At 41.0% G+C, this 27,749-nt stretch overlaps 1 protein-coding gene across 2 annotated transcripts; it reads left to right on the forward strand.

The window, feature by feature from the left end:
- Positions 1-326: 326 nt before the first annotated feature.
- lrmp (lymphoid-restricted membrane protein) lies at positions 327-27,708 on the forward strand. Of its 2 annotated transcripts, XM_029495476.1 has the most exons (39): positions 327-427; positions 1,251-1,969; positions 2,773-2,883; positions 4,004-4,184; positions 4,788-4,846; positions 4,953-5,028; positions 5,160-5,318; positions 5,405-5,522; positions 5,942-5,992; positions 6,171-6,248; positions 6,516-6,572; positions 6,726-6,785; positions 7,329-7,393; positions 7,554-7,647; positions 8,144-8,290; positions 8,855-8,956; positions 9,670-9,821; positions 11,239-11,350; positions 12,101-12,377; positions 13,649-13,701; positions 15,580-15,676; positions 16,436-16,607; positions 17,892-17,979; positions 19,599-19,645; positions 19,853-19,941; positions 20,080-20,261; positions 20,977-21,061; positions 21,240-21,294; positions 21,396-21,423; positions 21,754-21,894; positions 22,251-22,385; positions 22,511-22,658; positions 22,935-22,978; positions 23,118-23,186; positions 23,722-23,780; positions 24,056-24,154; positions 24,787-24,915; positions 26,274-26,428; positions 26,655-27,708. In XM_029495476.1, exons 2-39 carry the CDS (start codon positions 1,306-1,308, stop codon positions 26,795-26,797), a joined length of 4,581 nt encoding a protein of 1,526 aa, XP_029351336.1. In that variant the 5' UTR covers positions 327-427; positions 1,251-1,305; the 3' UTR covers positions 26,798-27,708. The 2 variants fall into 2 exon arrangements, with proteins under 2 accessions (XP_029351336.1, XP_029351337.1); XM_029495477.1 differs by lacking the exons at positions 24,056-24,154; positions 24,787-24,915.
- The last annotated feature ends 41 nt before the right edge of the window (positions 27,709-27,749 follow it).

The following is a 27,749-nucleotide window of genomic DNA, read 5'->3' on the forward strand; positions in this document are numbered from 1 at the left end:
TTTGGTCCTTATTTGTGTTGTTATCTCATCCAGATTGGTGTCATTGTATCCGTCGCCTCGGGAGGTTGTTTGTAGTTCTGTTTTATTCATTTTTAACATGATAAAGTTGTGTTGACCTCACCACGGCAGACCCCGAGGCCGAGCAGCACCCAGCTGTCTGTCGTGTGGGTGCCATGGGTGCTGCTGTGTCACCCTGGGGCCTCAGGGTGGGGCTGCTGCCTCACTTTACCGCCATGACGCCCACTCCCCAGTTTTAACTCGGCGGGTCGCGAGCGCTCAGCTCTAGTCTACCTGCGCGCGTGCTCTGTGCTTTCCAACCGGCCGCCTCAGCAAACATTTGGACGGCAATGTTTGCTTTAAGCTTACGACAGAAATAAAAGAAAAACAACAACAACACTGTTCTCCAGCAGTCAGAGTACTAAACAAGGTGAGGTCTTTTTTTTTTTTTTTTTTGTGCATATATTTGTGTAGACTTGTATTTGTGCACAAGTCGCAAATTGAAACGCGCCTCTGGTGTGTTTGTCGTAGCCGGACATTTATCTAGTCTGTCTTTATTTATTTATTTATTTATTTATTTATTTATTTTTTTTAAGTGTGCCTTATTCTGCAGTGAAATCAGGCGTTTTGTCCAGTTTGAGCTTGTTGCTTTCACCTGCTAGGACCTGCGGCTGCAAAAGAGTTTTATTTTTTTAAATGCGTCGTATCTTTTGTGTGTAATTTAAGGACGTGACGTTTTGAATCTAAATGAAATCTAAATAAAATGTTCATTTTTCTCTCCCCGAGAAGCCTGGATTTAGAATCTGAAAACTTGTGGGCAGGTTTGCATGTGTAACCCCTTCTGTAAACTCGGTTCAGGTCCCTCACATTGCAGGGTATGTGCTTTAAAAAATAACAGGATTATCAAACTATCCTGTTATTTTACTCATCATCTTGCTCCTTCATTTCTTTGTTTTACAGACCTTAACATAATAACTATTGAAATCTGGGAGTAATTATTTTGTGTTTGATGGCTTTTATCATCTCATAGCTGAAATTTTTAAAATTTGGCTTCTCTGTACTGGTCTCTATTCTTTGCTTGCGACTTCATCCTGTCATTTGAGTGAGAAATCCTTCCTAAACAGATCGGCCCCTTATCCACAACATTACGGTCATCTACTAGTAGGATGACCTTGGCCTTCTCGACATGTTTGTGTGTTTTCTCTTTAAACTTTTAACCTTTTTTTTTTTTTTTTTTTTTTGCTTGTCTCCAGTTTTCAGCCCTTCCTCACGCCAGGAAGTCAGCCCTGCAGCCCTGCCATCAGCAGCATGGATTATTACACGCCCCAGCCAAATCGTCGACACAACCCTGTGGACAGCATTTGCCGCAAACTGCAGACCATTCAGTGGCGCGGTGACAGAGAGCCAAATTCGCCATTCCAGATTCCCAAGCTATCGTCAAGCAGTTACGACAGCCCCCAGATTGGCCTCAGACACAACTTAGAAGCCATCCTGAAGAAACAGGCTGTCCACAGAGACGAAGGGGAGAGGGGAAAGGAGAAGGTGAAGGAGAAAGGGATGGGGCTGCAGAGCTCTGCAGCCTCACAAAGAAGCAGTCTGGGTCAATCTGTGCCTCTGGCCACCCCTCCCACGCCAACTAATGTTACATACACAATCACAAGCACTCTAGGTGAGAGGAGAGGTGCCGATGGCAGTGATTTGAGACAAATCAAGACATGGCAGAGTTATTGTTCAACACCCACTGGACAGTCCAAAGACTCACCTTACTTCACATTCACACGAGGACCTCGGTCAGTGCAGCCTGAGAGCGAGAAGCCAAGCAGGAGCCCACCTCTGTCCCGTACCTTCACGCCAAGTAACAGCACCCTTTCCTACAACCTCAACTTCTGCTCCGTGGACACAACAAACTTGACGGAGTGTGAGCTGCCCTACCCAGCCCTTGTTGTGAAAAGACTGTCCATGGGTGATGGAGGTAGGAAGGTGGCGCTTCTGTCCCGCTGGGATATAGAGATTACTGTTGGAGTGAGCACAAAATGGATTCATTTGACCCCACGTCCCCATCCATCGAGTTTTTCTGTTTGCTAAGCAAACTTTATCTAGTGATAAGGAATGTGAGATGCAATTGAAAACTGGACAATGCTTGAAAGTGGAACTTTTTTAAGATTTTATTTTCTGAAACTAAGTGAATTGTTTTGTCTGACCCTCGTTAGTGGCACCAGAGTGAAAAATGCAGATTCTTGTGCATACATATTAGCGTTGTAGACTGGAACTGCCATTCCACAAGGGTGTTTAATGTTTAGTAGTTATATTTTCATTACCATAAGTATAATCTTATAAGGACTATCCTAATAGGGATTCTCGCAGTACCTACTAAATTGAATTATTAGAAGAAGAATATAAGGAATGCAGCTGCTTTGCAGCAAAACGGGATTATTTATCAGGGAAAACAAACATTTACCCAAGGGCTTTAGAGCTGAACACACCAGCCCACCTGACTTTTACCTTTATTTATATTCAGCTTTGATAAGAGCCAAATGGTTGAATCTGTCCTGTTTATAGTCTGTTAAAATGTCATTTGAATAGTACTTTGACATAGTATTAAAATGAGGTTGTAAACAAAGATGTGTAGAGCAGGGGTTAATGAATTTTTATCTCTCAACTGCCTTATGTAGTTTTTTAATGGTTGCTGTGCCCAACGAAATATGCATCATGTGCTCTATTTGTTTCACAACCCAATACTGTGTGTGTGTGTGTGTGTTGTATATTCATATTCAGGAAACTCGGTGGCCTCTGAGAGCAGGAAGGAGAATATGGCAGAAATTAGTCTAATCTGTGAGGAGAATCTGCTGGATACCATCTTCCATGCCTGTGATACCCAGCGTCGAGGTAGGAGATCGTACACACACACATGTATGCACTTGTGCACGCACCTACGCATGCTCCCGAGCACACAGAGTCCTCTAACAAGTTGTTTGCAGCAGCGTAATGATTAATTATAGTTTTGTCAATGAGGACACGGTCACTGTGTTTTTTCTTTGTGGATGTAATTTCCTCCGTTCCAAACGGTCTTACAGTCTCAATGATGTCTTTGTCTTCCATTTGTGCCTCTGGGCTTGGGCCAGCACAAGACCTTTTAATATTTCCTTATCTGCGGTGCAGGAACTTCTGTTTTCTGTCTTGAATTCTGAAGTGAACAGTCTTGTGAAGCAGAGGTATGGGATACCAAATCTTAAAAGAAGTAGGGAGGATAAGTGTTTTTTCTTTTTTTTTTGTTGTTTTTTTTTTGCCTCCAGATTTTCAAGAAGTTTCATTTTTTAAGAAGACTCCTGGCACTTTTGCCCTTTTATATTCACGACTGGATTTAATTGCGTTTTAGGTTGTAGTCTCCTCAGTCGTTGATTCTCTTTCAGTGATTGGGCCAGGTTTTTCCCTTTGGGTCTGAATCATGGAATGAGTAATGGAAGTGAGTAGTGAATGGGCAGACAGTTTGTAAAATTAAGTCAAATGAAATAGGTTTTTTTTTTTTTTACTATCATTATTATATAGGTTCAGCATGGATCGCCAGGAAGATGTATCAAATTCCTTTCTACCCTTGTGTGGTCAGTTATATCAGTTATATCAGTCAGTATATCAGTATATCATATATGTCAGTATATCAGTTATACACTCATTATGGTCACAGATGTTGTCATCGATTGTATTTGTGTCTGAGCTGAAATGTAGACGCTGTTTTGATAACTGACCAAAGACTTCAAACCAAACCCACTGCAACTGTGATTTTCATTGTCACTATGGTTACTACTTGTGCTGCTTACAACCCACCCTATAACCAACATTTGAAGACACAGTGTGTCAGCATTATTGTGGAGCGTTGGAAGTTTTGGGAGGAAAATAAACAGTACAGATAGACAAATAGAAAAAGAAAATCACGCCATACCCATCATCAAAAAAAAACTCACGATCATCACAGTTTGTATTTTAGGTAAGATCGTTTTTCCTCTTCCAGGTAAAGTGTATGTATCTCACATTGTTGACTATCTGAGACACACCACAAGTCGGAGCACAGAAGATAGTGGACTGGAGGAACTTTGCAACATGCTGGATCCAGAACACAAAGATGTCTCCATAGACCTGGACACATACCACGCAGTCATGCGGGAGTGGATTGATGACTGTCGCAACACTGGGTAAAGGCAGGCGTGAAATTACAATTGTCTGGGAGTTCAGTGTTTCAGATGTCTTGATCTCTGAATAAGTTTTGAGAGAAAAAGACAATTTAAATATTAAATATGACACTATGATAACTTTTTGAGTGAAAAACCTGAAACATCTGATTTCTGGGCTTTTATAAGCTGAAGTGGCTTGCAAGATGCTGAGCAGTGATGTGGACCCATGCTGAAATTGAATAAAAAAATTTCTTTAAAACTGTCCATATTATAAATCAAGACAGGTTTAATGCCCTATAAGAAACGTGCTTTCTTTTGATGCAGTCTTGTCCAGTTTTAATGATGATGTGTCTTGTTTCTGAATCACCCAAAGCAGCTGACTACACACTAGTATAAGTGAAATAAGCTTTTGCACCACAGAGCAAGCCATCTTTGTAGTACAGCCAGGGAGGTACTCAGTGTGCCAGGCACAAAACAGTAAACAAATCATTGCTGCGTTAGAAACGCATACAAACACACAAAGTCCCAGAGTAACACCTAATTACATAGCAAGTTTGTGCAAGACATCATGAAAGTAACCTGTCTTGCATATTTTGATATATATATTTGTCTGTTTTATCTCAGGGAGGAGCCAACAGATGACATCACTCAAGACTCAGTCAAACTCAGAGACAGCCTTTCTGGTAAATGTACTATGTAAACACACATTTGGTTTACATTTCCCTGTGTTGTACACATTTATAATTTAGATAAACCTGAAGCTTTAATAATGTGTAACGTGTGTTTTAGCCAAAAGGTCCATGCTGCTAAATATGACCTCGGGAAGTTTGGAGGCCTTTGGAGGGGAGGCATCCAGAGCAGAATTGTAAGTAATGTGTGCAATAGCAATGTTGTTTCCATAAATGGGTCATATCATGCGTGTGTTTTACCACCCACAAATGCCTTTGATCAATATAGCTAAGTTGTGTTATGCTTTATAAATGTTTTTTCCCTCAGTGAAACGTCAGAGCTGGTGTATTGTGTTGCTGACCTTCAGATGAGTAACCAAAAACTCCAGGAAGAGGTGAGGAAGCTGAAGCAAGTCGTTGAGGGCATGGAGGACAGCAACCAGAAGCTGGCAGAAGAGAACGAGGATTTGCGCAACCAGGCCAGGCTGTAAGAAGCATTTTCATACAAAGTGCAAATTCACTGTAACATGCTGTGGTTTTTTGACTTTCATCAATGTTTGTCCTGTTGCACAGTAATCAGCAGCTAGCACAGAAAGAGAAGATGCTGAAAGAGGAGGTGGAGGAGATGAAGGCAACTCTGAGCTTCACAGAGGAAGGAAGAGCTCGCGCCTCCGCACACAGCAAACATGTGGTCAGTTGAATTCAGGCAGCACATAGAGGAGCTATAAAAGTACATTCTGCTCACATGCATGTGTCTGATTTGCTAGAAGGGGTTTATTCAAAATGTGCTACTCATAGTAGCTGTTACTGACACCATTTGGATAAACCATATCTTCTTTCTGCATGCATGCATATTGCATTGCAACATTTTATAAACAACCTTCTGGCTTCTTCATAAAAAAAAAAAATAAAAATAAAAAAAAAAGGTAATTGAAATGATGCCCCAGTTTCTTATTCACCATTGATATCCAGTCAATGGTGAATTATGTTTAAATTGTAAAAGCTATTCCTTTCAATTCCATATTCAACACATGCATTTAAAAATGTTTTCCTCCTTATATATTTGGTAGGTTTGTAATTTGACTGTAGGTTGATTTATTTCCCTTTCAGGAAAGAGAGAACCAGAGTCTCATCGGCAAGATTGCTTCTCTTCAAGAAGAGGTATCTCACCATGTAAAGATGACTTTTGTCCACTTGAAAGTGAAATCAATTGACTGACTTTACAGGGCAGCAGAAGCATTCACTTATTCATAGGTAGCTTACAGAGAGTAAATGGTTAGAAGTCTGTTCATGAAAGGATGTGAACGGGTGTCCCCTCTCCCCTCCGATGGCTCCTCAGAACTTCAAGGTCACCATGGAGACAGATGAGCTTCAGAGGAGAATAGCAGAGCTGTGTGACATAAACGCCAACCTTCAGGTACCTTTTTTTAAATTATCTTTCCGGAATCTTTATTGCATTTAGTGCTGATATATTATCTACTTCCTTTGCTTTGCATCCTCCTTTCACACGGTGTCCCTCAGCTATTTTGCCATATATCCACTCAGGCTTTTTGAATGTATTTCTTCCTTTGTTTCTCACAAAATGTCCTGTCCACCTAAAATCTGTCACATGCTGTCAACTGTACTGCCATCCCATTTTGGTTCTGTAATATTGTTATGTAACTGTTCTTTTCCTTGGCCTCAGGTCCAAATTCACTCTTTTGATGCTGCTGCTGGTGAAAAGGAAGCTGTGATACTTGAGGTCAGTGCCGTATTTTGTTTTACTATCCGTTTTACTGTCAATGCAATGCTTTTGCCATTTGTTGCATTTGGATCATGCGTTACATAAAATTGTTTAAAACACTTCCTATTCTTCATTTTCCAAACTCAAACTCTCCTTTACTTCCTTGTACAGAAAAGTAGACAAATAGATGAGCTGAATGCAGCGGTGGAGGAATACTCCTCCATCATAGAGGTTAGTGTGCTGAACCTAACATCAAATCTTGATTTCACCTTCTATGCATCAATGGCCCTAGTTTCATCCATTAGTCTCTAAGAGATGCCTTTTTAGCATATTGCTTGTTTTCCATCATGCCATTGTAGCCATTTTATATTCCATTTATAAAGCATTTTTTCCACTCTCACCACTTTCCTTTAACCATCTTTTCACCCAAAGTGGGTTTTCACAGATTTCCTGCGCACAGCAGCAGAAAATCCTTCAGTTAAATAAAATCTTTTTCTTTTTTTTGTGTTATGGAAGACATTGTAAGAAGTCTATATTACAATATGGTAATTAAATATTGGCAATGAACCTGGTAAAATGTTAGACTGTAATATTGGTATGGTGTTAGTTTGTTAATTGTGACAACCAGCTGTGTGAATTTAATAACCTGCTGGGCTTCCACTTGTACAGCTGGTAGCTCACAGCTTTGTTGTGGTGGTTATAGAGAATGCTTTGTCTCTGAGCATCTAATGGGACAGATTGAGTCATGGTTGGTTCCTTTGTCATTGGTTACAGCTACTGAGAGCAGACAAAAACAAGCTGGAAAACCAGATGCAGATGATGTATCCAGACCTGGCTGGGTAAGTAACCCAACAACGGCCTGGGAGGAAGAACTTCATGTGTTGGCATTGAGGGTTAAAACACAATTAAAGATGTAGACATTACCAGTCTTTTTCATTCTTCTTATTAATAATTCTTTATAATAATGCCTTAAATATGTATATGCTTCACCTCTCATAGGGGCGGCCTGTCCCTGTCAGTGGCCTACAGGTTGAACCAGAGCACCTCAGGATCCCTTCAGACAGAACTGGCTCTGGCACAGTCACCACTGGAGGTCAGCACTCCCTTATTCTTGTTGTCTTGCTCATTTCCCCAATTTTCTTTTCCCCCCTCTTTCCCCCTTGCTCCTATTCTCCTGTCTCTTAATCATCTTTTCCTTCTTCTCTAATTTTATTTGACAACCAATTTGTTCCCTCTCTGTGTTATTCCTAAACTAAATCATAGCATATTCACACCAAATGACCTCTCCAGCAGACAGACATTGTTATGGCAGTGTTATGTAATTTCAGCTTAGTTTAGTATAGTTTAGTGCCCTCGATACCAACTGCGATTCCACAAATTTTTATGCCCACAGGAAGGTGATTAATCGCTGAAGGATTTTTCTCTGCAAGTTGTGGCTCTTCCCACATATTCTGCACACAATACAAAGCCCTGTCCAAACATTAGCTGCTGTTCTACACATGGTACACATGTCCATGGTCTTTGCAATAGATAGGCTGATCAAAGCTGTGCTTTATGCATTTTTCGCTCCTTCGTGTTGTCTCCCCCAGACTCCCCACGGAGTTGACCATTTGTCCACTACTATGAGTTTTGCCTCTCCACTTGATGAGACACTGGACAGGGAGGTGTTGCTGATGCTGCAGGGACCCAGTCCTGAACACATGGCCCTAGAGTTCAGGAGCTTGTTAAACAAACTGGTAACCAAAACTTGACCTGTGATGACTTGATCTTGTCTATAGAGTCTATAAAATAGTCTCATTCATTTCTTGTATAAAGTGTTTTATATGTAACATTTGAGATATGAATTAATCTTGAACATCTAAATCTCATTCATCACAAAACCAGCTTCTCAGTTCCATTTGCTAAAGATAATTTTATACACAAACTTAACATTTTATTTTTTTTAATTTAGTTTCAATCAAACTTTCAAATGTACTTGTTTGCAAGGCAGCAAATGTGTCGAGTTTCTAACTGTAACTGCTTTTGTAGGCTGCTACAAGGTGATAATAATTTACAAAAGAGTGTTTGGCATGAACCACAATGTGGTTACTGTTGAGAAATGACTCACACTAGAGATTCAGACTAGACAAACCTTTAAACTAACCTTCAGCTACTTGTTAGATTTTCTGTGTAGTAAAGTATCAGTCAACTTTCGTTCTGGCACATTTACTACATTTACATTTGAGTATCACATTAGGTTTCTGAATATATGTAGTATGTAAAAACATGTTGCTTTTCTGATCCATCTTTATGCCTCTCAGAAAAGGGATTTCAGGGGCGAAACAGACTCTGTCTTATCTACAGTCAGAGGCTTGTTGGATAACTTCACACAGCAAGAGGGCAACAAAGACACCGGTCTTCAGGTCAGATACTCACACACTTTCATGCACACTTTGAATTTTTGTTTTGACTGTTCAACGGCAAAAGATACTGCCCTCTTGGTACCCATGTACACCATTGTGTTTGCATACTGTATGCCTACAGACTGATTTAAGGCTGAAAAGGGCAATGCTACTACTTTTTTTTTTTTTTTTTTCTTTAAATGAATCACAAAATTATATAATGTGATCTCGATATTCCTCTCCCTCTACCTTTTGTGCTCTTTTTTCTATCTATCTGCTATTGCTCTCTTTCCCACCCACTATCTCTTCTCTCTGGAGATTTCTCACTTATATAACTCTTCAACAGGCCCCATCCAAACAGAGCTGTTTAGTCAGTGTGTTGTACCATGAACACAACCCACTCTCCCCTCCTCCCTCACTCTGACTTTCTGTATCTCTCGCCCCCCCCCCCCCCCCCCTCCTGCATTGTTGCCACTCTGCATTCATTAGCCACGTACTGCCATACAGCAGTAAACATACCAAATGAGACAGAAAACATTAGTGGAGCAGAGCTGTACCAGTTCAAGGCTGTCTACTGTTGGTTCTTCAGTGTGCTGGCTGACAGGGAAAGATTTTGTCAGTAAGGTGTCAGACCTTATTGGGGTGTAAAAGACTTCCAGTTATTTAGGCTGTGCAAAAGTTTGCATCCGCTCAACCCAGCGAGAGGCTGACCCTTTGGCTCTGTCTTCCCACAGACTGTGCAGGCCGAACTGGACGCGAGGAGGGCAGACTGGGCCCTCAGCCTGGATCAACTGGCCCAATACACAGACTCCCTGGAAAAGGAGCTGATCAAAATGGCCAGTAACATGAGGAGGTCCCGCACCGAAATTCTTCACCTTTCAGTCAGGTGAGAAGATTTTTGTCATCTGTACTGCTTTGTGAATCTATAATCTATGTGTAAAAAGAAGTGGGTAGTCAGAAATCTGTGAGCTGCTGAACACTGAAGTGAGTAAGGTTGTTATGAGAGCATTGTACAATGAAAGTGAAATACCGGAGAGAGCTGGATGGATTGAATGTTGTGTTGGCTAATTAAAGACAACTTGACTTCAAGGTAGAAAAACATTTGTTGGAGGCAGAGTTGCTCTTTGCAGGAGTGATCTCATTGGTTGAAATAAACCAGAGTAGGCAGTGTAAAACCGACATCAAAAAAAGGAAGAGAGCCAAAAGTGGGCTAAATCTAGCAACGTGATTATTATAAACTACAGCCTTAAAATGATATATCTAGGTTGGCTAGTTCGTCCATATGAGTACAGAAGTCTACAGCTTTTTCAATAATGTTGTTAGAATGCCTGCAGAGGATTTTCTGGGATCTTGAATGCGACATAATCCTGAATTAATGAAATAATAATAAAAAAAAATACTGGGCAGAGCTAAAGAGGATTTTTTGCACCAATACAGTTTCTTCCATTTTGGAGCACTGCCTTGCATGCCACTAAATATCAGGCTTCTGCAAGTGTCTCTGAGGTGGTTAGCACTGCTCTTCAGCACTCTGTCTCAATTGGCTAGTCAGTTGTACCTAGTGGGGGAAAGAAGTGTCAGTCATCTGGATCTCAATGACTTCAAAGGGCCCACCTCTCTACATTTGGGTTGGGGCCATTTGTAGACTTCAATCTGACTGTGTGAGGTTGGGTTTTTCTTGTAGTATGTGTGCGTCTGTTTATATGTGTGTGTTCATGGAGATGGACATCCCCTTTGGATATATAACGGCACCGGTGTGGTGCACTATCAGACAAGAGAGGGAGAAGTGGTCAGGCTGTCCAGCTGGGATTTACTGCTGTTCAGTTGACCCAGTGAACTCAGGAGCTTGAATATTGTAAGGGAGTGAAAAATTTTTACTGAAACCGGAGAGCTCATTGTGGATCAAGCTGTATGGCATGTTCTGGAGTGTTTGGGAATAATATAGACTGCACTGTTGGACGGGGCTAGGTTGAGGATTTTGCTGTACATATCTGAGACTCTGGGTGTATTATTGGGTCAGGTAGGGACTGGATCAAAGAAACTGAAGTGACAGAATCCTTACTGGACCAGTCGGAGAACTGGTGCTGGTCACGCTGGGCAACAGAATGGGACACTGCATGGGCCTGCGGATTGGGTACAGTATGTCCACTGTGCTGTCTTGCAAAATCTCTCTGCCTGTCTTTTTCTAACTCTATGGACAGTTAAGACTACATTGATAATTTGGATGGATGTTTTTCCACATTTTTCTATCCAAATAAATAATCTTTCAGCTGTTTTTAAGTCCCATGATTGTGCATCGTATGCAGGGTGCAGGAGCAGGAGAACAAGAAACGACAACTGTGTGAGGAGCTTGAGCAGCTAAAGACACCCCAGGACAGCAGAGAGGCCTCATGCCAGACACCTGCACCAGAGGAAGAGGTTAGAGAGAGAAAAAAGGAACCAAGTTTAAATCTATAGAGCTATATTTAATAAATAGCAGCTACTTCTTTTCACTATTTTCTAGTATTCCTGATCTGTAGTCAGTATCCATTTTTTGTTTGTTTTAGCTTTTTTTTTTTTGTTTGTTTGTTTGTTTTTCTTTTTTTTTAACTTAAGACCATTACACCTTCTGAAAGGGTTCAAGTTCATTGGGTTGAAAAAGTTGAATCAGGTGCATTCAATGCATTCAATTTTAATAATTTAACTGTATATGTTACAATTAAGTTACCACTATTAAAATATATGATTTGGTTTACTTAGTGTGCAGTGCCAGAGCTCATATTTTATTGAGACAGATGGAGTATCTGGTAGCAGAGAGGGACTGTGTGTTTGTGTGTGTGCGTGAGTGAGCGCATGTGTGTGAAGTGTGACCACACATGGCCACCTCACACAAAATGCACCAGCACATGCTTGAACATTTCTACACCACCATTGTTTTGCTGGAAACCATAATGAGCCTTGTGCTGAGGTGGTCACACAGTGACCAGGTTGTGCTCAGCAAATAATAGAGTGCACACTTTGTTTTTACCCAGAGCTATACCAAACATTGTTTGTACTTAAATTAACTTTTATTTATTTGTATTTACGTGACTTAGTAAGCGGTTTTTAGTGTGATGTGAGCAGTTTTTTTTCCATCTCACCTATACGGATGTTTTACGTACCGTTTTCTTTCTATGTTCTTTTTTTTAGACTGGAGATGGGGACTTGGACTGGGATGAGGAGTTTGCCCTCCAAGACTTCCTGAAGAATGAACTAGTTGAGAGGAACTGCCGGGTGCAGGAAGGGCAAACGGCCAGCAGGCCTGAGGATACAGTGGATAAATTAACAGACAAACGTGAAGAGGAGGATGGGGAAGAGAGATGGATGGTGGTGGATACAGCAGGAGAGGCCAGGGACACATCAACGCCTCTGTATGTTGTCTCTGGGGAAGCACAGGCTGGGATGGGCACAGTGGGTGAGAGCCAAGGTGAGTGTGGATGCACCAACATCTCAACAGTAAACCACTCCCTATAGATGTTTTTTGTTTTTTTTTTTGTTTTTTTTCCTGAATAATCTCAAATGTTATTCCTTGAGCCATTAATATCCAGTATGGAGCAGAATTTGCTCAGACTGGAACCTCTTAACACCAAATATGGCCGAATGTAAGTTAATATTTTCCTAGCCCTGGTGTGACCTCTGTGTGCACCATGTTCCCAGCTTTAGATCAAATTTGGTAGGATTAAAAGCAAAAAATAAGCCTTGAGCTTGCATCTGGTGGTAAGAATGTGAGCTAATATGTCCAGCAATATGAAAGAGACAATATTAAAACAATAATTTCAATGTAAAAAAAAAAAAAAAAGATTTCTTAAGCCTAATATTATTATAAAAAAAGTAGTTTCATTAATTATTACATTTGTGTGCCAAGGCTATACTATATGTCTATATTATCTCAATAAGTAGGTATATGACTGTTGCCGTGGCTTTCAAACAAGCTATAACTTTTATCCACCTCCAACCATTATTGGTTACACCAACCTTTAAGTTGGTGTGCGTGTTTGCGTGTTTGCGTGCGTGCGTGCGTGCGTGCGTGCGTGCGTGCGTGCGTGCGTGCGTGCGTGCGTGCGTGAGTGCGTGAGTGAGAGAGAGAGTGGATTATTCCCCTGTAATCCATAGGAGTCACAGGGTACTCAGTCACCCCTGAAGTACAAGTACAGTACTAAAACTCACTATCTGTAAGGATACATTCTCACAGGCCCTTGGAAGTAGACCCCTGCCTTCTATGGTTGTTATGGCCCTGAGCTTCTAAAGCTTTTGTGTGTGAGGGAAAGGGAGTGTGTACGTGTCAACACAATACATGAAATCGTCTCTTCCTCAAGGCCCTTCTATGGCCAGGTGTAAGATTGGTCTGAGTCCCTGAAGGGAGTTCAGTAATCCCCCATTCCTCTGCCTGCATGGGTGGCTGGCCAGGCAAGAAGAAAGAAAACTAGAGTACAAATGTGGTCATTAATGGCACCTTAGCCATGCACACTATTTTAATCCCTATGCCCCTCCCTCAGCACAATGCCTTGTAAAATAGACAGTCTGACCTTTTATGGTAAAAGGTGGGGTTGCTTTTTGGGGGGGGGTCTATTAACCTCTGTAGATGAATGATACAAGAGTCTGGGTTTTTAGAGAAGAGCTTTTTTATTTATTTATTTATTTATTTATTTATTTCATATTTTATTGTTCTCCTCTTCTTCCCCTTTATCTGACACACAGAGACTGCAGTCTGCGCTGACTCAGAGCCAGAGGTGAACTCTCAGCCATTACAGGTAACATGAACTAATGAAATGTTGTTACTGTAGGATGAGGTGTATGTTCAACGATGATAAAAGATGCTCACCAAGTTTGCGTGGCATTTGAGCGCTAACTTATCAGTAAATTCCAACTAAATGTCAACCTATTGTCTATAGGATCTGTTACCTTAAAAAGTATTAAGTGGATAATGGCTGAAATCTTGCACTTGGCTGTTATAAATGGAGCACTCTGCCTGCCTTAAAACGAAGACAAGTAGACTTCTTTCAAGTGCCAGGCGTACCATTTCAGAATAAATTCAATCATGATTCTCCTTCCCTGTGGGCTGTTGCTAAGCAAAGTTGTGTAACTATGTAACTTGATACAAGGCCAAAGATGAGTTGTTATTTCCTTAATACAAGTTTTGGAAAATCAAGATCAAGTCTAATTCACCAAATGTTTCAGTCATCAACAGTCGGTACAAAAGTTTCTGTCATTGATTTACAACTTCATTGAGCGCATGGATTTTTAAACATTTAAACTGCAGATCAAGGCAACTGGCATACTGAATATATCTAAAGAGGCCAGAGTTTGTTGCAAAGGATTAAGTTCAATTGGGCTGCACAGGGAACACAAGACTTCCTCTGAATCATAGCACTGTGATTGATTATTGATTAGAAGTGACTAACACTTTACTGGTTTGATTCTCTCACTAGCCCGGGAAACAACCAAAAGTAGCTGGTGATAGACATACTAGGCAACTGCCAGGCATGATGGCCTGTAAACAAGAAGCAGAACAGACAGAACACATTTTTTTCATTTACGAGTAACCGTTGCAAGGGAAAGACTACATTTGGCTGTTATGGTACATTAATCATCCACTTAACCATAGTTATTATACCAAAAATGAAAATTTGGTTGAAACAAGATGATCACATCCTTACAGCTTGCATTTAGTCTTAGCTTTTGTCACACTTGTCACACTTTTTTTTTTCACACTTGTATGGTAATGCAGTCACAAGCAGTGACTACTTTGCACATTCTTCCTGTTAGTGCAGTCAAATATGCTCTTGCATATTAAAGTTCAGAGTTTCAAATGTCAGCAGGGGAATATCCTTGAAGGCACTTTAAACAAGGAGGGCTTTAAAAACCATTGAATCCACCATGATGGACTATTTTAGGTTTCTGCATGTTAATTTTCTTACATCTCTCTAACAAATGGGAAGGAATGACTGCCTGGAAGGTAGGAATACTTCAAAACTGCCATTAATGTCCAGTGTGTATGATATGCTCCTTTTGAGTGTTACACAAATGCAAATATTTATAGAATGTAGGATATTGCAGACACAACACTGTTGTAGCCTCTCTCTCAATCTACTCCCTTAGCTAATCAACTTTTTTCCCCTTCTTTCCATCATTTGCCTAACAAATGGCTCTTCACATGTAATTATTTACAATCTCTCCTCACAGGCAAAAGACTGTATAGTTGAGCTGACACTCTCTGCATCCTTACATAGAATTCTTACAGAAAACCTGCATGTTACATGTTGCATAGCTGTAGTCTTTTATCACTTTCTGATCTTGGATGTTATGCATGGTTATCACTTACTGTCCTCACCATTAAATTTAATGACTACACGGTTTCAGCAGTCAGTGTGAAAGTTTTTATATAAGTGGATCAGTATGAGGAAGATTGGCTTTTTAGTGAGGGGATTTGGAGAGCAACCCATCAGTGATGCTTTGTGTTTAGATTTTGTTGACTTACAAATTTCCATCCTATATGACCAAGATTTATTTTTATTGACTCATTGATGGCCTGCTGTTTGCTACATGGTTAGTGTGTGTTTGACATTTTCATCCTTTTGCCTTTTTGAATACTTATCCATATTTTTCTTTATGCGTGTGTGCATTTTCAGAAGGAGACAGCAGTGCTACTGAGCGCCCACTCACAAGCTGTCAGCATTAGACACCCAGAGGCGGATGCTCTCCCTGATCTGTCCCACTCAGAGAACAGTAAGACCTCCGCCTCCCTCTCTCTCTGTTTTTTTTTTTTTTTTTTTTTTTTTTTTTTCGCTATCACTCACTATCTTTCAGTTTTGTTTAGCTTTTTCTTTTTTTTCTGTACTCTGTTATTCTGCTTTTCTACTGGTTTACTTCAGTGAGTCATGTACTGACTCACTGAGTATGTTGTGTGTTTAGAGGAGATAAGATTTTGCTAAATCATGCGAGATAAAGGTCAAATGTGAAATTTCACAGAATTAACACCACCTTTGCTCTTAATGAATCCAGAACTGCATGGCAGCTTTGTAAAGTATGTACTTAATAAGGAAACAACTGCATTACTGCTTGTAGCATCATTTATGATCACATCAAGCCAGACACAACTTTAACTGGATAAGTCAGTTATTTATTAACTACTTCAAATAAAATTTTTCACATTTTTTGCTTATTCACAGACAGACAAAATAATGAATAAAAAATTAAACATGTGGCTGAGACAGAAACCCATGAGGGCTTATCTGAAATATTCATGTGACCTGTATGAAGTGAGAAATGTTCTCAGATGCTAACAAGTGTTCAAGTAGTGTTTTGGCACGTGAAATATAAAAGCGAATGTATTCTTGAACACCATGTTGAACTGATGTGTGGTGGGAACTCAGTAAATTGCGCCAATCAATAGCATAACGATCTGTTATCTTGCATTGCACTAACCATCAAACTTTGGACACTAGGGGAAAAAAAAAAATTGAGATCGAACTTTTGTCTCACCAGATGCAGCGGTCTCTGCAGACTCTCACTCTAATGGTCCAGCCCAACATTTGAGCAATTTATCTGACCATGACCATAAAGTCACACCTGGGGACCCCCCCTCCAGAGCAACTGAGGTGGTCCCTCCTGACAGCAGATCACATGCACCAGATGAGATCATTACCCAGAGTGAGAGGTACGTGAAAACATTGTGTGTGTGTTTGTATATATGTATATGCATAGACTTAGCATGTAATCAAAGTACTGGACTTATTTTCTCAAAAGCAGAGTAATGAATAGTCACTTCATTCATTATCACTTATCCATTTCCGGGTCACGGGGGGCTCCTAGAGCCAATCCCCGCTCACCTTGGGTGAGGGTGGGGCCACCCTGGATAGGTCACCAGTCCATCACAGGGCCAACACACAGTCAGACAGAGACAAACAACCACTCAAAGGGAGAACATGCCAACTCTGCACAGAAAGGGCATTGGCCCAGGCCAGGAACTGAATCCTTGACCTTCCAAATAGTGGCCTGAATAGTGACTTAAATCATGCAATTAAATTTTATGGTGTTAATTGCCATAAATATTAGGGATGCACCGATACATTGGCTGGTGTTCTCCTTGCTGGCCAGCATTGGCCTGTCTGTGGGTGGGGTAGAATTTGCCGATGAATTTGAAAATATAGTTCACATTATGTTTTTGCTTCACCAGAGTGAGTCAGCGCTCACTCTATAAAGAGCTGTGGTATTTGATGGGTTACACAGCAGGTTTTCCATGAAGTCTTTCTAAATATACTGTCTGGTTTCCGATGACACATCTGATATAATCATATCTGATTAACAAAACAGGATTTTCCAAAACAAAGGATGCCACAACAAATGGCAAAAAAGAGCAGAAGGTTTATACAACAATGGCAATGCACCAAGAGGTGAAGAGATGGCTGATTAAATATAATTATTATTTCATATTTTTTATTTTTATGCATTTTTCCAGTTACTATTACATTTCAAGAGTAATGAACAAATAAGCACAAAAAGAAGCCTCCATAGTCAGAAAACGGATTATGGATGACTGCTACCAAATAACCTCAACTGGCATCCCTACTAATTTCCATTGCCATGTAAACAATTCCTGGTAGATTTGAAGTTGATAGGTCTTATAAATGCCAATAGTTCTCATAGCTAAAGCCATTATTTTACAGAACTCTGTAATTTCCCTATGACTTGGTAAATATTTGCTAGTCAAATGGGTGTTTTCTGTCCTGTGGGAGGAGTGTCCAGGCTAATTAGTATCACTTCAGCCATGTTTTGCATAGACGCAGTCAAACTACAAAGAGCTAAAGGCTGTTCCTCATCTCTAGCTCTCTATCTAACAGCTTTGGATTATTAGATGTTAGGAAATTGTTCAAGTGCAACTCCAGAATGAGAAAAAGGATAGAAGTTAACAGCTGATCTTTGACCTCTCATCTGGGGTCAGCACCCAGCCAGCCAGTGAGGACCACACGGTAACCGAAGAGAAAGAAGGCGAGGCTGACTCGAGCACAGGAGACATGAGTCGTATTAAGGTTAGTATCAGAGGGGAAGTGTTGTGCATGAGAGAATACGGCTTCATCTGGTCTCTTCTTCCTCTTTTCTGACCTCCTCTCTTTCAGTTTATTTCTGCTTCTTCATGTAAGTTGTAGGTGAGAAGAAAAGTGTGAAAAAATGTGTGGGTTGATTTTTGGGTTTTTCAGGGCGGGGGTTTCAGTGGTGGTGGGGTGGTGGGGTTTTAGAGGGTGGAGTCCTTTAGGAAAGGAGAGAACTGAGATGTATTGATGTATCTATTGACTGATGGGACTAACAGCTTCTCTGAACTGTTGCCAAAGGAGGAAGATCCAATATGATGTTTCCTACTGGAGGAAGTTTTCATGGTGCTGAGTTGAAGTAGTGATTCGGGATACAATAAGGTTTTGTTGTTTGGTTGTTGTTTTGTTTTTTGTTTTTTGTTTTTTTTTTTTTGATAATTGTGCCCGGCATCATATGGGCTAGCTCCATTTTCATGTTAGAACAGAGAGAGGTTTTATTGAATCACTAGTGTCATGGTGTTTCCCACAGCCAGCTTTGTGGCCTGCAGAGAGATTGATCAGCAGTTTTCTTTAGTCTCCTTCATGCAGGTGTCATTCAGGACTCCCAACACCACACTGAGAAATAGAAGCACAGGAAGACAAGCTGGTTTGCTTTGATTGTATCAATATATCAACACAATGCACTTTTCCATTCCTAGAAGTCCTTTCCAAAATGGATTTCAGCCAGTAAACGGAAAATATTTGCAGTCAAATTGTAACTTTATTTATACAATGAGTATAAAGTTTCCTATGAGAATATAGGCTCTCTCTTGAAATGTTAATTTTATAATTGTGGTGGGGGGGATAGTGTGAACTTATATTTGTGCCAGCGTGAGAAGTATTTATTCAGTTTAAATACTTTAGTATTCATGATACCAATGACATAACCAAGATGATGTCCTTGAACATGAATGTGGAGAAATAATATTGTTGTATTATTCAGCAAAGATATAACAAGGACCTGCAATCACAACATGCTGTAGGACTGGATGATTTTTAACAAATAAAAATAAAGGTAGACCATAACTTTAAATTTAGAAATAATGTGTTGGAGACAAATCTGATAACATTTAATGGTTAAATAATTTGTAAAGTTTTATTTTAGCTTCAGCAGAGTCTGAGGTTTTGTCTAGTGAGATTGTGATGTAATGTCCTTTTTTTTTTTTTTGAGCTGTGTCAAAACTGATATTATGTTCACCACTTATACAATATCCTATTGCATCGCGCTGCCTCATCGTGTGTGTGTGTGTGTTCACACAACTGTGTATGCACACAGCCCGCCTCCACTACTTAGCACTATGCCAGTGTTAACGTGTTCTTCAAGCACCCTTCTCAGCAACACACACACACACACACACACTCGTAGAGCAGCAGGGCTCTCCATGAAGCTCCATATTATATAAAGAATCAGCCCAATCTTTTCTCGTCCACACTCAGCTCAGATAGCATTTCACTGCCATGGGACAGGTACATGTCATGTGCCTTTTAATCATTGACCATTTCTTGTAATGTGGGACAGAAAATATGCTCCAAGGCCACCTGTCATTTTCTCACCCCCCCCCCCTTGTTGTCCACCTCAGAGCCTGAGCCAGGACCAGTTGGCAGACAGATCCGCGGCGGAGGACAGGTGAGTGACTATCAAGAAACCTTTTGACCTCGCAGATTTCCATCCAACAGAGTCAAGATAGAAGGATTTTCTCTGTATCAACCTTAAAAGTTAGATTTTTTTTTTTTTTTTTTTTTGGGGGGGGGGGGGGGTAGCAATGATGAGGTTAGATTTGTATTTTGCAAAAGCTGTAGTATTATGTAATGGTACACTTTGTGTGATTTTCAGCACAAGCTTGCTACCTGTGTTGGTGGAGGAGGAGGAAAGTGTGCAGGACAGCACAGCTGAAGCTTCAACAGTAGTATCCAGCATGGCAGGTCTGATGAAAAACTATCACATCAGTGTGCATGAAGGAGATGAAGAGAGAATGTGATATTTCAAAGCTGTTTGTTTATTTATGCCTCCTCACATCTATGTGCAACTTCGACCACCCACACATCAACTCTTCCTTCCAGGGACAGACCAGCTCAACAGCAGCCGAGCGACCACCTTATCTAGCAGCAGCTCTCCTCAGTCAGGATCATCCTTCACACACGCCCACCAATCAGGAAGCGGTATGGGCAGCATGACCTCTGACCCCAGCCAATCAGGGGAGAAGGCAGCCAAAAAGGATTCTGGCAAAAATAAAAGGGAACTGGTAAGACCTGCTCTTCTCCTACTTCATCCGCCACTGACTGTTAGATGCAATATCCCACATAACAAGGGATTCAGACAATTGCAGCTTTTGTGCAGAGCAGATGTTATTTACTCAGTTTTCATATATAGTGGTTAACACATTTGTGATATATGTAACTGTAATTCCAGTTGTGTTTTACTGATTAGTGATTATTTTAAAGCTAAAATGAGGATTAGAATTCTGTTAACTGTAGAGTTGGGAGGTATTGTTGGGTATTACAAAAAATGATTAAGTAAGATATTATTACGATTTTGGTTTCAATTCTTATTGGGCAAAGTTTAAAGCTGTGTATAAAAAAAAGAGAGAGACAAAGTTTGTTTTTAATTTTTTTGCTCATTATTGAGCAAGACATTGATCTAAAGAGAAATGCTGTCTATCCAGCTATGAGAGAGAGAGAGAGAGAGAGAGAGGAGCGGGAGAGCTGGAGAAAGGGAGGCAGTGCATAGTTTCATTTTAACTCTGCTCAGATCACATAATTCAGAGTCAAGTCAACTGCACTGGCAGCTATTTTAAACCCACACAACTCACCTTCATTATGTAAAAACTCTTGAAGGAGAAGGCAGGGAACAGAATGGATGTTGATGTGGCTGTGAGAATGGAGGGATCAGATTTGAAAGGAGAGCAGGAGGAGGAGAAGAAGCAGGCAGACACAGTAAAGTTTGCTTGGACCCTGCAGGAGCTGTCACACAGCATAGATGCCAGCGAGGAGCCCAAAGTTCAGGAGGACCAAAGTGACACCAGCATGGCCAATGGGAAGGAATGTATGTGTGATTATAATACTCAGTTTATACCATATCTTTCTCTGCTAAACAAAATTTCTCTCCTGACGAAATTGTATGTTCATTTTGAATTGCTGCCTTGATGAGATAATAGAAATGCTCTATGGTGCTAAGACCATTTTGTTGGGTAACTTCATGAGCTTGTCATCTCTCCCTCCAGATGAGACGTCACCGATCGCTGACACCAATGGCTCATTTAAAGAGGATAGGAACAGGTGAGGCACCAGATTATCATAGAGAGCAAACTTAATGCTCAAATGTATAATTGCCCATGTGTGCATTTAGCAAGCCCTAACTGTTGTCTCTTCATCTGCAGCCTATCACCAACTGACAAGGAGATTGAGGTTTGTTCGCCACGATATGTCTTTTGATGATGAGTAAACTAAATGTTTGGTTTTTAAAGGCCTATTTTAAGGACAGTCTTCTGGTATTTTTGTGTCTATCAGGTATGATTTGCATCAACTTGCAGATATATTGAGTCAGTCTCATAAATGATTTGTTTTTATTTTTCTGCCAGTACAATAATGTTAGCTTTGACTATGGAATCTTTATCAAACATAGATCTTGTAGAAATGGCCAAGTCAGGCAGAATATGCTGCCATCGTTTCTTTTTGTCTAACAATTAGCTCCAATTTGAAATGCTTAAGAGTCAAGAATCCTTGTCATGCTTTTAGGCGGAGTTCCAGCGTCTGTCACTAGGCTTCAAGTGCGACATGTTCACGCTGGAGAAGAGACTGCGACTGGAAGAGAGGTCACGTGACCTGGCTGAGGAGAACGTCCGCAGGGAGGTGTCCAGCTGCCAGGGTTTACTGCAGGTCAGTGTGAATATGTCTCTGACTGTCCTACTCTCTGGATGGAGTTCTGCTTCATTAGCTGGTTGTGGAGCTTTATTTTGTCAGGTCCCATCAACTTTTTACTCTCACATCAGTATGTTCTTCACTTTTTGATGACATATGACTGACCATTTCTTGTATTGCTCTTTAATTTTTCCTAAACACTTTTCCTATTTTGAGTCTTTGTTTAAAAGCTAAAAACACAGAAAATTGCAAGTTGTTTTTGGTTGATTTTCCATCTTAACATGTCAAGACTCATGCTTGAGCGGGATTCTTTTGATACCATTTTCTATATGTCAATTTTCTAATTTCCTCCTCCATCCTAAACTTTCTCCCAGGCTTTGATTCCTTTATGTGATGACGACAACCAGTCCATGGAGATCATTCAGAGGCTCCAGAAGAATCTAGATATCCTCATCCAGTCAATGACAAGGGTGTCCAGCCGCTCTGAGATGCTAGGAGCTATTCACCAGGTGGGCAGAGTATGAACTAAAGTCAGTGAACAGCCCTAGCTGGGACAGCCACACAAAAAACTGCAATGTCTTGTGACTGAGTTGAGCAAGATAATCCAATGTTGTCTCCTGTGCATGACTTTCAGGAGAGTAGGATTGGCAAGGCTGTGGAAGTAATGATTCAGCATGTGGAGAACCTAAGGAGGATGTACACCAAGGAGCACGCTGAGCTGCTGGAGCTGAGAGAAACGCTGATGCAGAACGAGAGGTCCTTTGGATCACACACTGAAAGAGGTTGTTAGTCCTGTACACGGACACATACTGTATATCAGATCATACAATCAGATTCTATTTTTCCTGCTATACCATTCCAACAATTATTGTTATCCTAACATACAAAAAGCCAATATGAATTATTACTTGGATATATTAATGTATGACGGATAACCAGAGGAATAAAAACTACACCCTGTAATTCTACTGTGTGCATGTCTTTGCTGTGTTTACATGTAGAGCATATGTTGATGTGATAAACCTCGTGCAGAGTATACATTGTGTTCATCTTTCCAGATGACTTCCGTGGGAAGAAGCAGTCATCGTCACAATACTACAAGGTGAGTTTCATACCATCTCATTCTCCGTTGCACAGGACTTATATTGCTTTTTAATTATGTCCACACGCATTGATGTTTTGTTTTGTTTTGTTTTTGTTTTTTTTATTTTACTCCACCCCCCCGTCCCCCATGGAAATAGTCGTCAGCCCGGCGGGTTAGCATAGCAGCAATTCCTCGCTCTGGTACAGGCAACATGCACTTTGATATGGTGAGGACGATACTGCCAACACAACATGACAGCTGCAGCAGCACCTTTTTGATCCCCTCCAGAGGTTTTCCATATTCTATTTGCCAGACTGATTCAAATTTTAAAAAATTCCCATGAAGGTTTGAAAACTTTTGATGTTTTAAAACTTGAATATAAAATTTCATCTAATCTTATTTCACTACAGAGCATGTTTGTGTCAGTTGTTACAAATGCTGTGATAACAATTCATCTGTGCATATTAATTAGCTCCAACTAATTATTGCATATCTTCTGTCAAACAGGGTTTCAAAGTGTCTTTGTCAATAGATCAGTGCTATGAAAGGATAACATTTTTGGAGCGGTTGAACTAGAAATTTCTGGGCAAAAAAAAAGTAAACTGAAACGGGTTTAAGAGCTGTTATATCTGTAGTGAAGGGTTTGGAATTTGAACAAGTTGCAAAGTTGTGTCAAAGTTAAGCACAAAAGAAAATGTGGATAGAGGGAGTGATTTTGCTTACATGATCATGGCTCAAACTGTTTGTTTTTCCCAACACAGCCCAAATCACAAGACGGTTCAGAGACTGAAACAGAGAGACTGACTAGGCGATCCCCATGGTAAGCGTGTGTGTCTGTGTCTGCGTCTGTGTGTCTGTCTGTGTCTGTGTATGTGTCTGTCAAATAGTCAAGCAAGATTTAGTTTATGTGTGGTCACAGTAAAAAGACTGTCGAAACTTTTTACTTTTGTCTTTGGAACAAACCCACATTGCTTCTGGAGTGAGGGAACCTACTGGCTGTGGTGGTGTCATTCAAACCACAGAGGCTCGGTAATCAATGATATGAAGGTTGTTGTTGTTGTTGTTGTGCATCAATGTGATAATGGTGGTTTCCAGGACTGTGGCAGGGAAGAGCACGGCACGCCCTCCACTAAAACGCTTTGTTAGCTCTGCGGCCTGGGTTGAAACTGAAGAGCCCTCTCTCATGATGAAGGGGTAAGAAATACAATGGAGAAGGATGCCACGCTGGCTGCGTCATGCAATCTCTTTGACAGTGGACACAGGTGCATAAAGATGGCTGCTTTCTGGTGTGACATATGCTGACGGAGAACAGTGGTCAAGTTTATTTGACTAACTTTGGTCTGGTTCCCCTTACCACAGTGACTGTTGGACATAAACTGTAATGATGTGAAGGGTGATGTTTAGAAACTGAACACACTCAAAACAGCAATGTTATTTACTGAGTCAACCCAAACGGCAGCCATCTGCACATCTGGTTCATATTCGCACAGGGACGTGTGTACCAGAAGCTTACAGCCTTTTGTGATATTGTCCTATCACATGTTTTTTCTTTGTGTGAAATATCGAGTAAGAAATTTGAAATAAAGAGGAACAATTAAGGAGCAATTAAATGAAATTAGTTAGCGCTATGTCAATTGAATGTAGATCATTGAATCTTTCGGGGTGTTTTCCTCTGGCTGCTTTTGATTGTCTGTGTGTGCATGAAATGTACATGTGTGCATGGCATGTGCACGCACAAAGTGGGTTTGGGTGATGTAGCCATGTTTGTTTTTGAATGCGCAACTGAACAGTGTGTTTGTGAATGCCTGACTCACGCATGCCCACAGGATGGCCCGCGACAACACCGACTGCCAGTCGGAGGACGAACAGAAGGAGCAGCCGGTGGCAGGGAGGAGGAGGTCCAGCCTCAGTGAGCTGGGCAACAAACTCACCTCCCTCATTCTGCCCCTTAAGACGTTAGTCCAACCAAATACCCACTACTGGCCTACTCTGGCACCATCTTCAGCCAGCGAAGCTAAGAGGCTAGCTGCATAGTGGGAGAGTTTCACCACTTAGCTGTACAAAGGCTCCAGCAGCAAACTGCAGGCTGAATGTGAACCAAGCACTACAGAGATCACACATCTGTATTTGTAGCTTGGACACAGTTGGCAGCGCCCCCTCTTTGTGGCATTGTGGCAATCACAATGCCTCTCACTTTATTGTAATGAAATTTATATTGTGTATTCTGGAGACACAAAACCAAGTGTCAAAGGTTTCCTGAACTAGATGAATGTCCACCTCACACTGGTGTTTTCTAAAACTGGGTGAGTGTATGGAACCTCCTAAGTGATGAAACTCTTTCATGACATGGGCCTGTGCTGGACTACCTTCTTCTTTGCTCCAGGGTCGCAGCAGCTTCTTGTCTTGTTTACAGAGCATTTATACTTCAAGGGCAAAAAATTGACACTTCCCTTCGGCTATAAACTAATTTTGTGATCAGTGTATGTCAACCGAAGCTTTGTGATTTCATGCATGGATCTCAAACTCTGCAATGCCAAGGTTGTTGTCATTTACTAACATTTTCAGCCAAGTTAACAATTTGAAATGCAAACTGCTACACTTGTACTATATATGTGGAGCAACCGAGTACATTGTGCAAATGTGTTGTTGAACTTTCCTTTCCTCTTTTCCTTCCTCCACATCACTAAGGAGTCAGGATGAACTGTTTGTTATGCTGTAAGTGTGTATGTAGGGAGCAGGATCCAAAGTGGGAAGTGCTTTTGAATTTTTGTCTCTGTCCAAAAAAAACAAGAAATGCATGCAAAAGGCCTGTATGTGTCAGGTAGGAGTGCCAATCAGAGGACACTTGATTGACACACCACATTGCACCGTTTCTTATGACTGCAAAGTGTTTTGAAGCAGCACTCCTACTTTTGATATATTCCAGGCTAAAACTGTCTGCTGCCTTTGCCTAACTAATCATTGCTCAAATCCACCTCCATGCAAACACCAATTGACTGCTTTTTCATTATGCTGATGATGTGAATGGTTTTGTGTCTTTGAGATAAAATGCGCTTCATTAAAGCCAGCTCGACACTACACCAAGCTGCTACTAATTCTCTCTCTGCCATTCACTGCATAAGTTACCAGAAATGACACTAGAAAGTGTTGGCTATTCAAATTAAGACATTGTGATGACTTACTCCCATCCCACTGTGCTGTTTTTGGTAACTTATTGGTTTTCTCTGAGCCTTTTCTCAGTTTCCATCCAACTCAGCTCTCCTGACTATCATGTTGTGCTAACATTTCATTACCTTCCCTTGCTCTCCTCCAGTCCAAGCCCTTCCTTCAGCCCTACGTCTACAGACCCAGGAATGGCCCAATCTCTGTCCCATAGCCTGACGTCTTCCCGGGCAGCTGCAGCAGCAGCTGTGGCCAGAGGCAGCAGAGGGCTCTGGCTTTGGCTAGCCATGGTGGTGTTGCTGGCAGGTACAATCAGCCCATCAATAGTAGATTGTATGATATTTATTAGTTCATGTTTGCTTTTTTAACCTTAGATTGAAAACTTGTATTTGACAGATGACACACACCTAAAAGTCTGAAAAATTACACACCTTTAGAGTCCATCGTCATCATCTAAGCCAAGCTCCTGCATAGTTGTTTAAGTCAACACAACATGGGATATTAATATGCAGTGCCTCGTGATTCCCTGCAGGCCTCCTGGCGCTATTGGCCAGCCTGGTGATGCAACCAGCAGTGGATGCTGCTCCTGTGGGGACAGGGGATTCCTGGATGACCATCCAGCAGCTGCTTTGGCCATACGCAGGCCTCCGGCACAATGGGCAGCCCCCTGTCTAGCCCCTGTGACACAGGGTGAAAGATGCTACCACCCAGCGGAGATTTTCTGCACCAGGGTGGTGGTGAAGAAAGGACATTTTACCACTCCGGAATGGGGGTCATTTGGATGATTATTGGTGCCTAAAGATTACTAAAATAAGACTCTTTGACAGCACTGGCCGGTACCCAGGGGATATTTAACCCCATAGAGGATTTTATACATCACATCACGTTTGCTAAATTAGGTAGTCTGTAGGTGTGAATGCATGCCTGCGTCTTAAGAAACGGTTAAAAGTGGTGGCAAAGAGTGTTCCTAACAGTAGACTGCTCAAAACTATAAGTGCTGCTAGCACCCACCTACCTGCGCCCAACACAATATGTCATATTAGTTTAAACAAGTCACCAAGTCATAAGAGCTGACACCACACTGACTAATCATGCCATCTTGATCAGAATGATGGCACTGATTCACCAAGTCATGCAATGGGCCATCACGCAGTTTTCCATTGACAGTCATCATGGACATGACTCTGATTGCCACGTGGCTTTTTAAACAAATTTCATACATTTGAGGATCCAAGGGACTGCCAGTCTTTGAATGGAATTTTTCATTCCTTTTATCCTTTTCTTTTAAGTCTATAAACACTGGTAATAAAGCTTCAACTTTTAAGTGTTTTTTTTTTTTTTGTGTGTGTGTGTGTGTGCGCGTGTTGTATATTTATGAGTTTGTTAGTTTTGAGCAGTGAGATGTGAATGTTTATTGTTAACTTATAACTCTACATTGTTATAGTCTTAACACCAAAGGGTTTTTTTTAATTATTTCTTCTGAAGTTCTTGCTGTGGTGGTCACCGTTTTCAACTTCATACACTTTTGTATGTTCCAAAGAAGATGCGTGAAATTTTGCACAAATAAAGTAGCCAATTCTACAATAGAAGCTGTGTTCTTATTAAAATGTGTTTAATTAGTTCATTA

The sequence above is a fragment of the Echeneis naucrates genome, chromosome 23 (assembly GCF_900963305.1).
Source record: "Echeneis naucrates chromosome 23, fEcheNa1.1, whole genome shotgun sequence".
NCBI classification, from domain to species: domain Eukaryota; kingdom Metazoa; phylum Chordata; class Actinopteri; order Carangiformes; family Echeneidae; genus Echeneis; species Echeneis naucrates.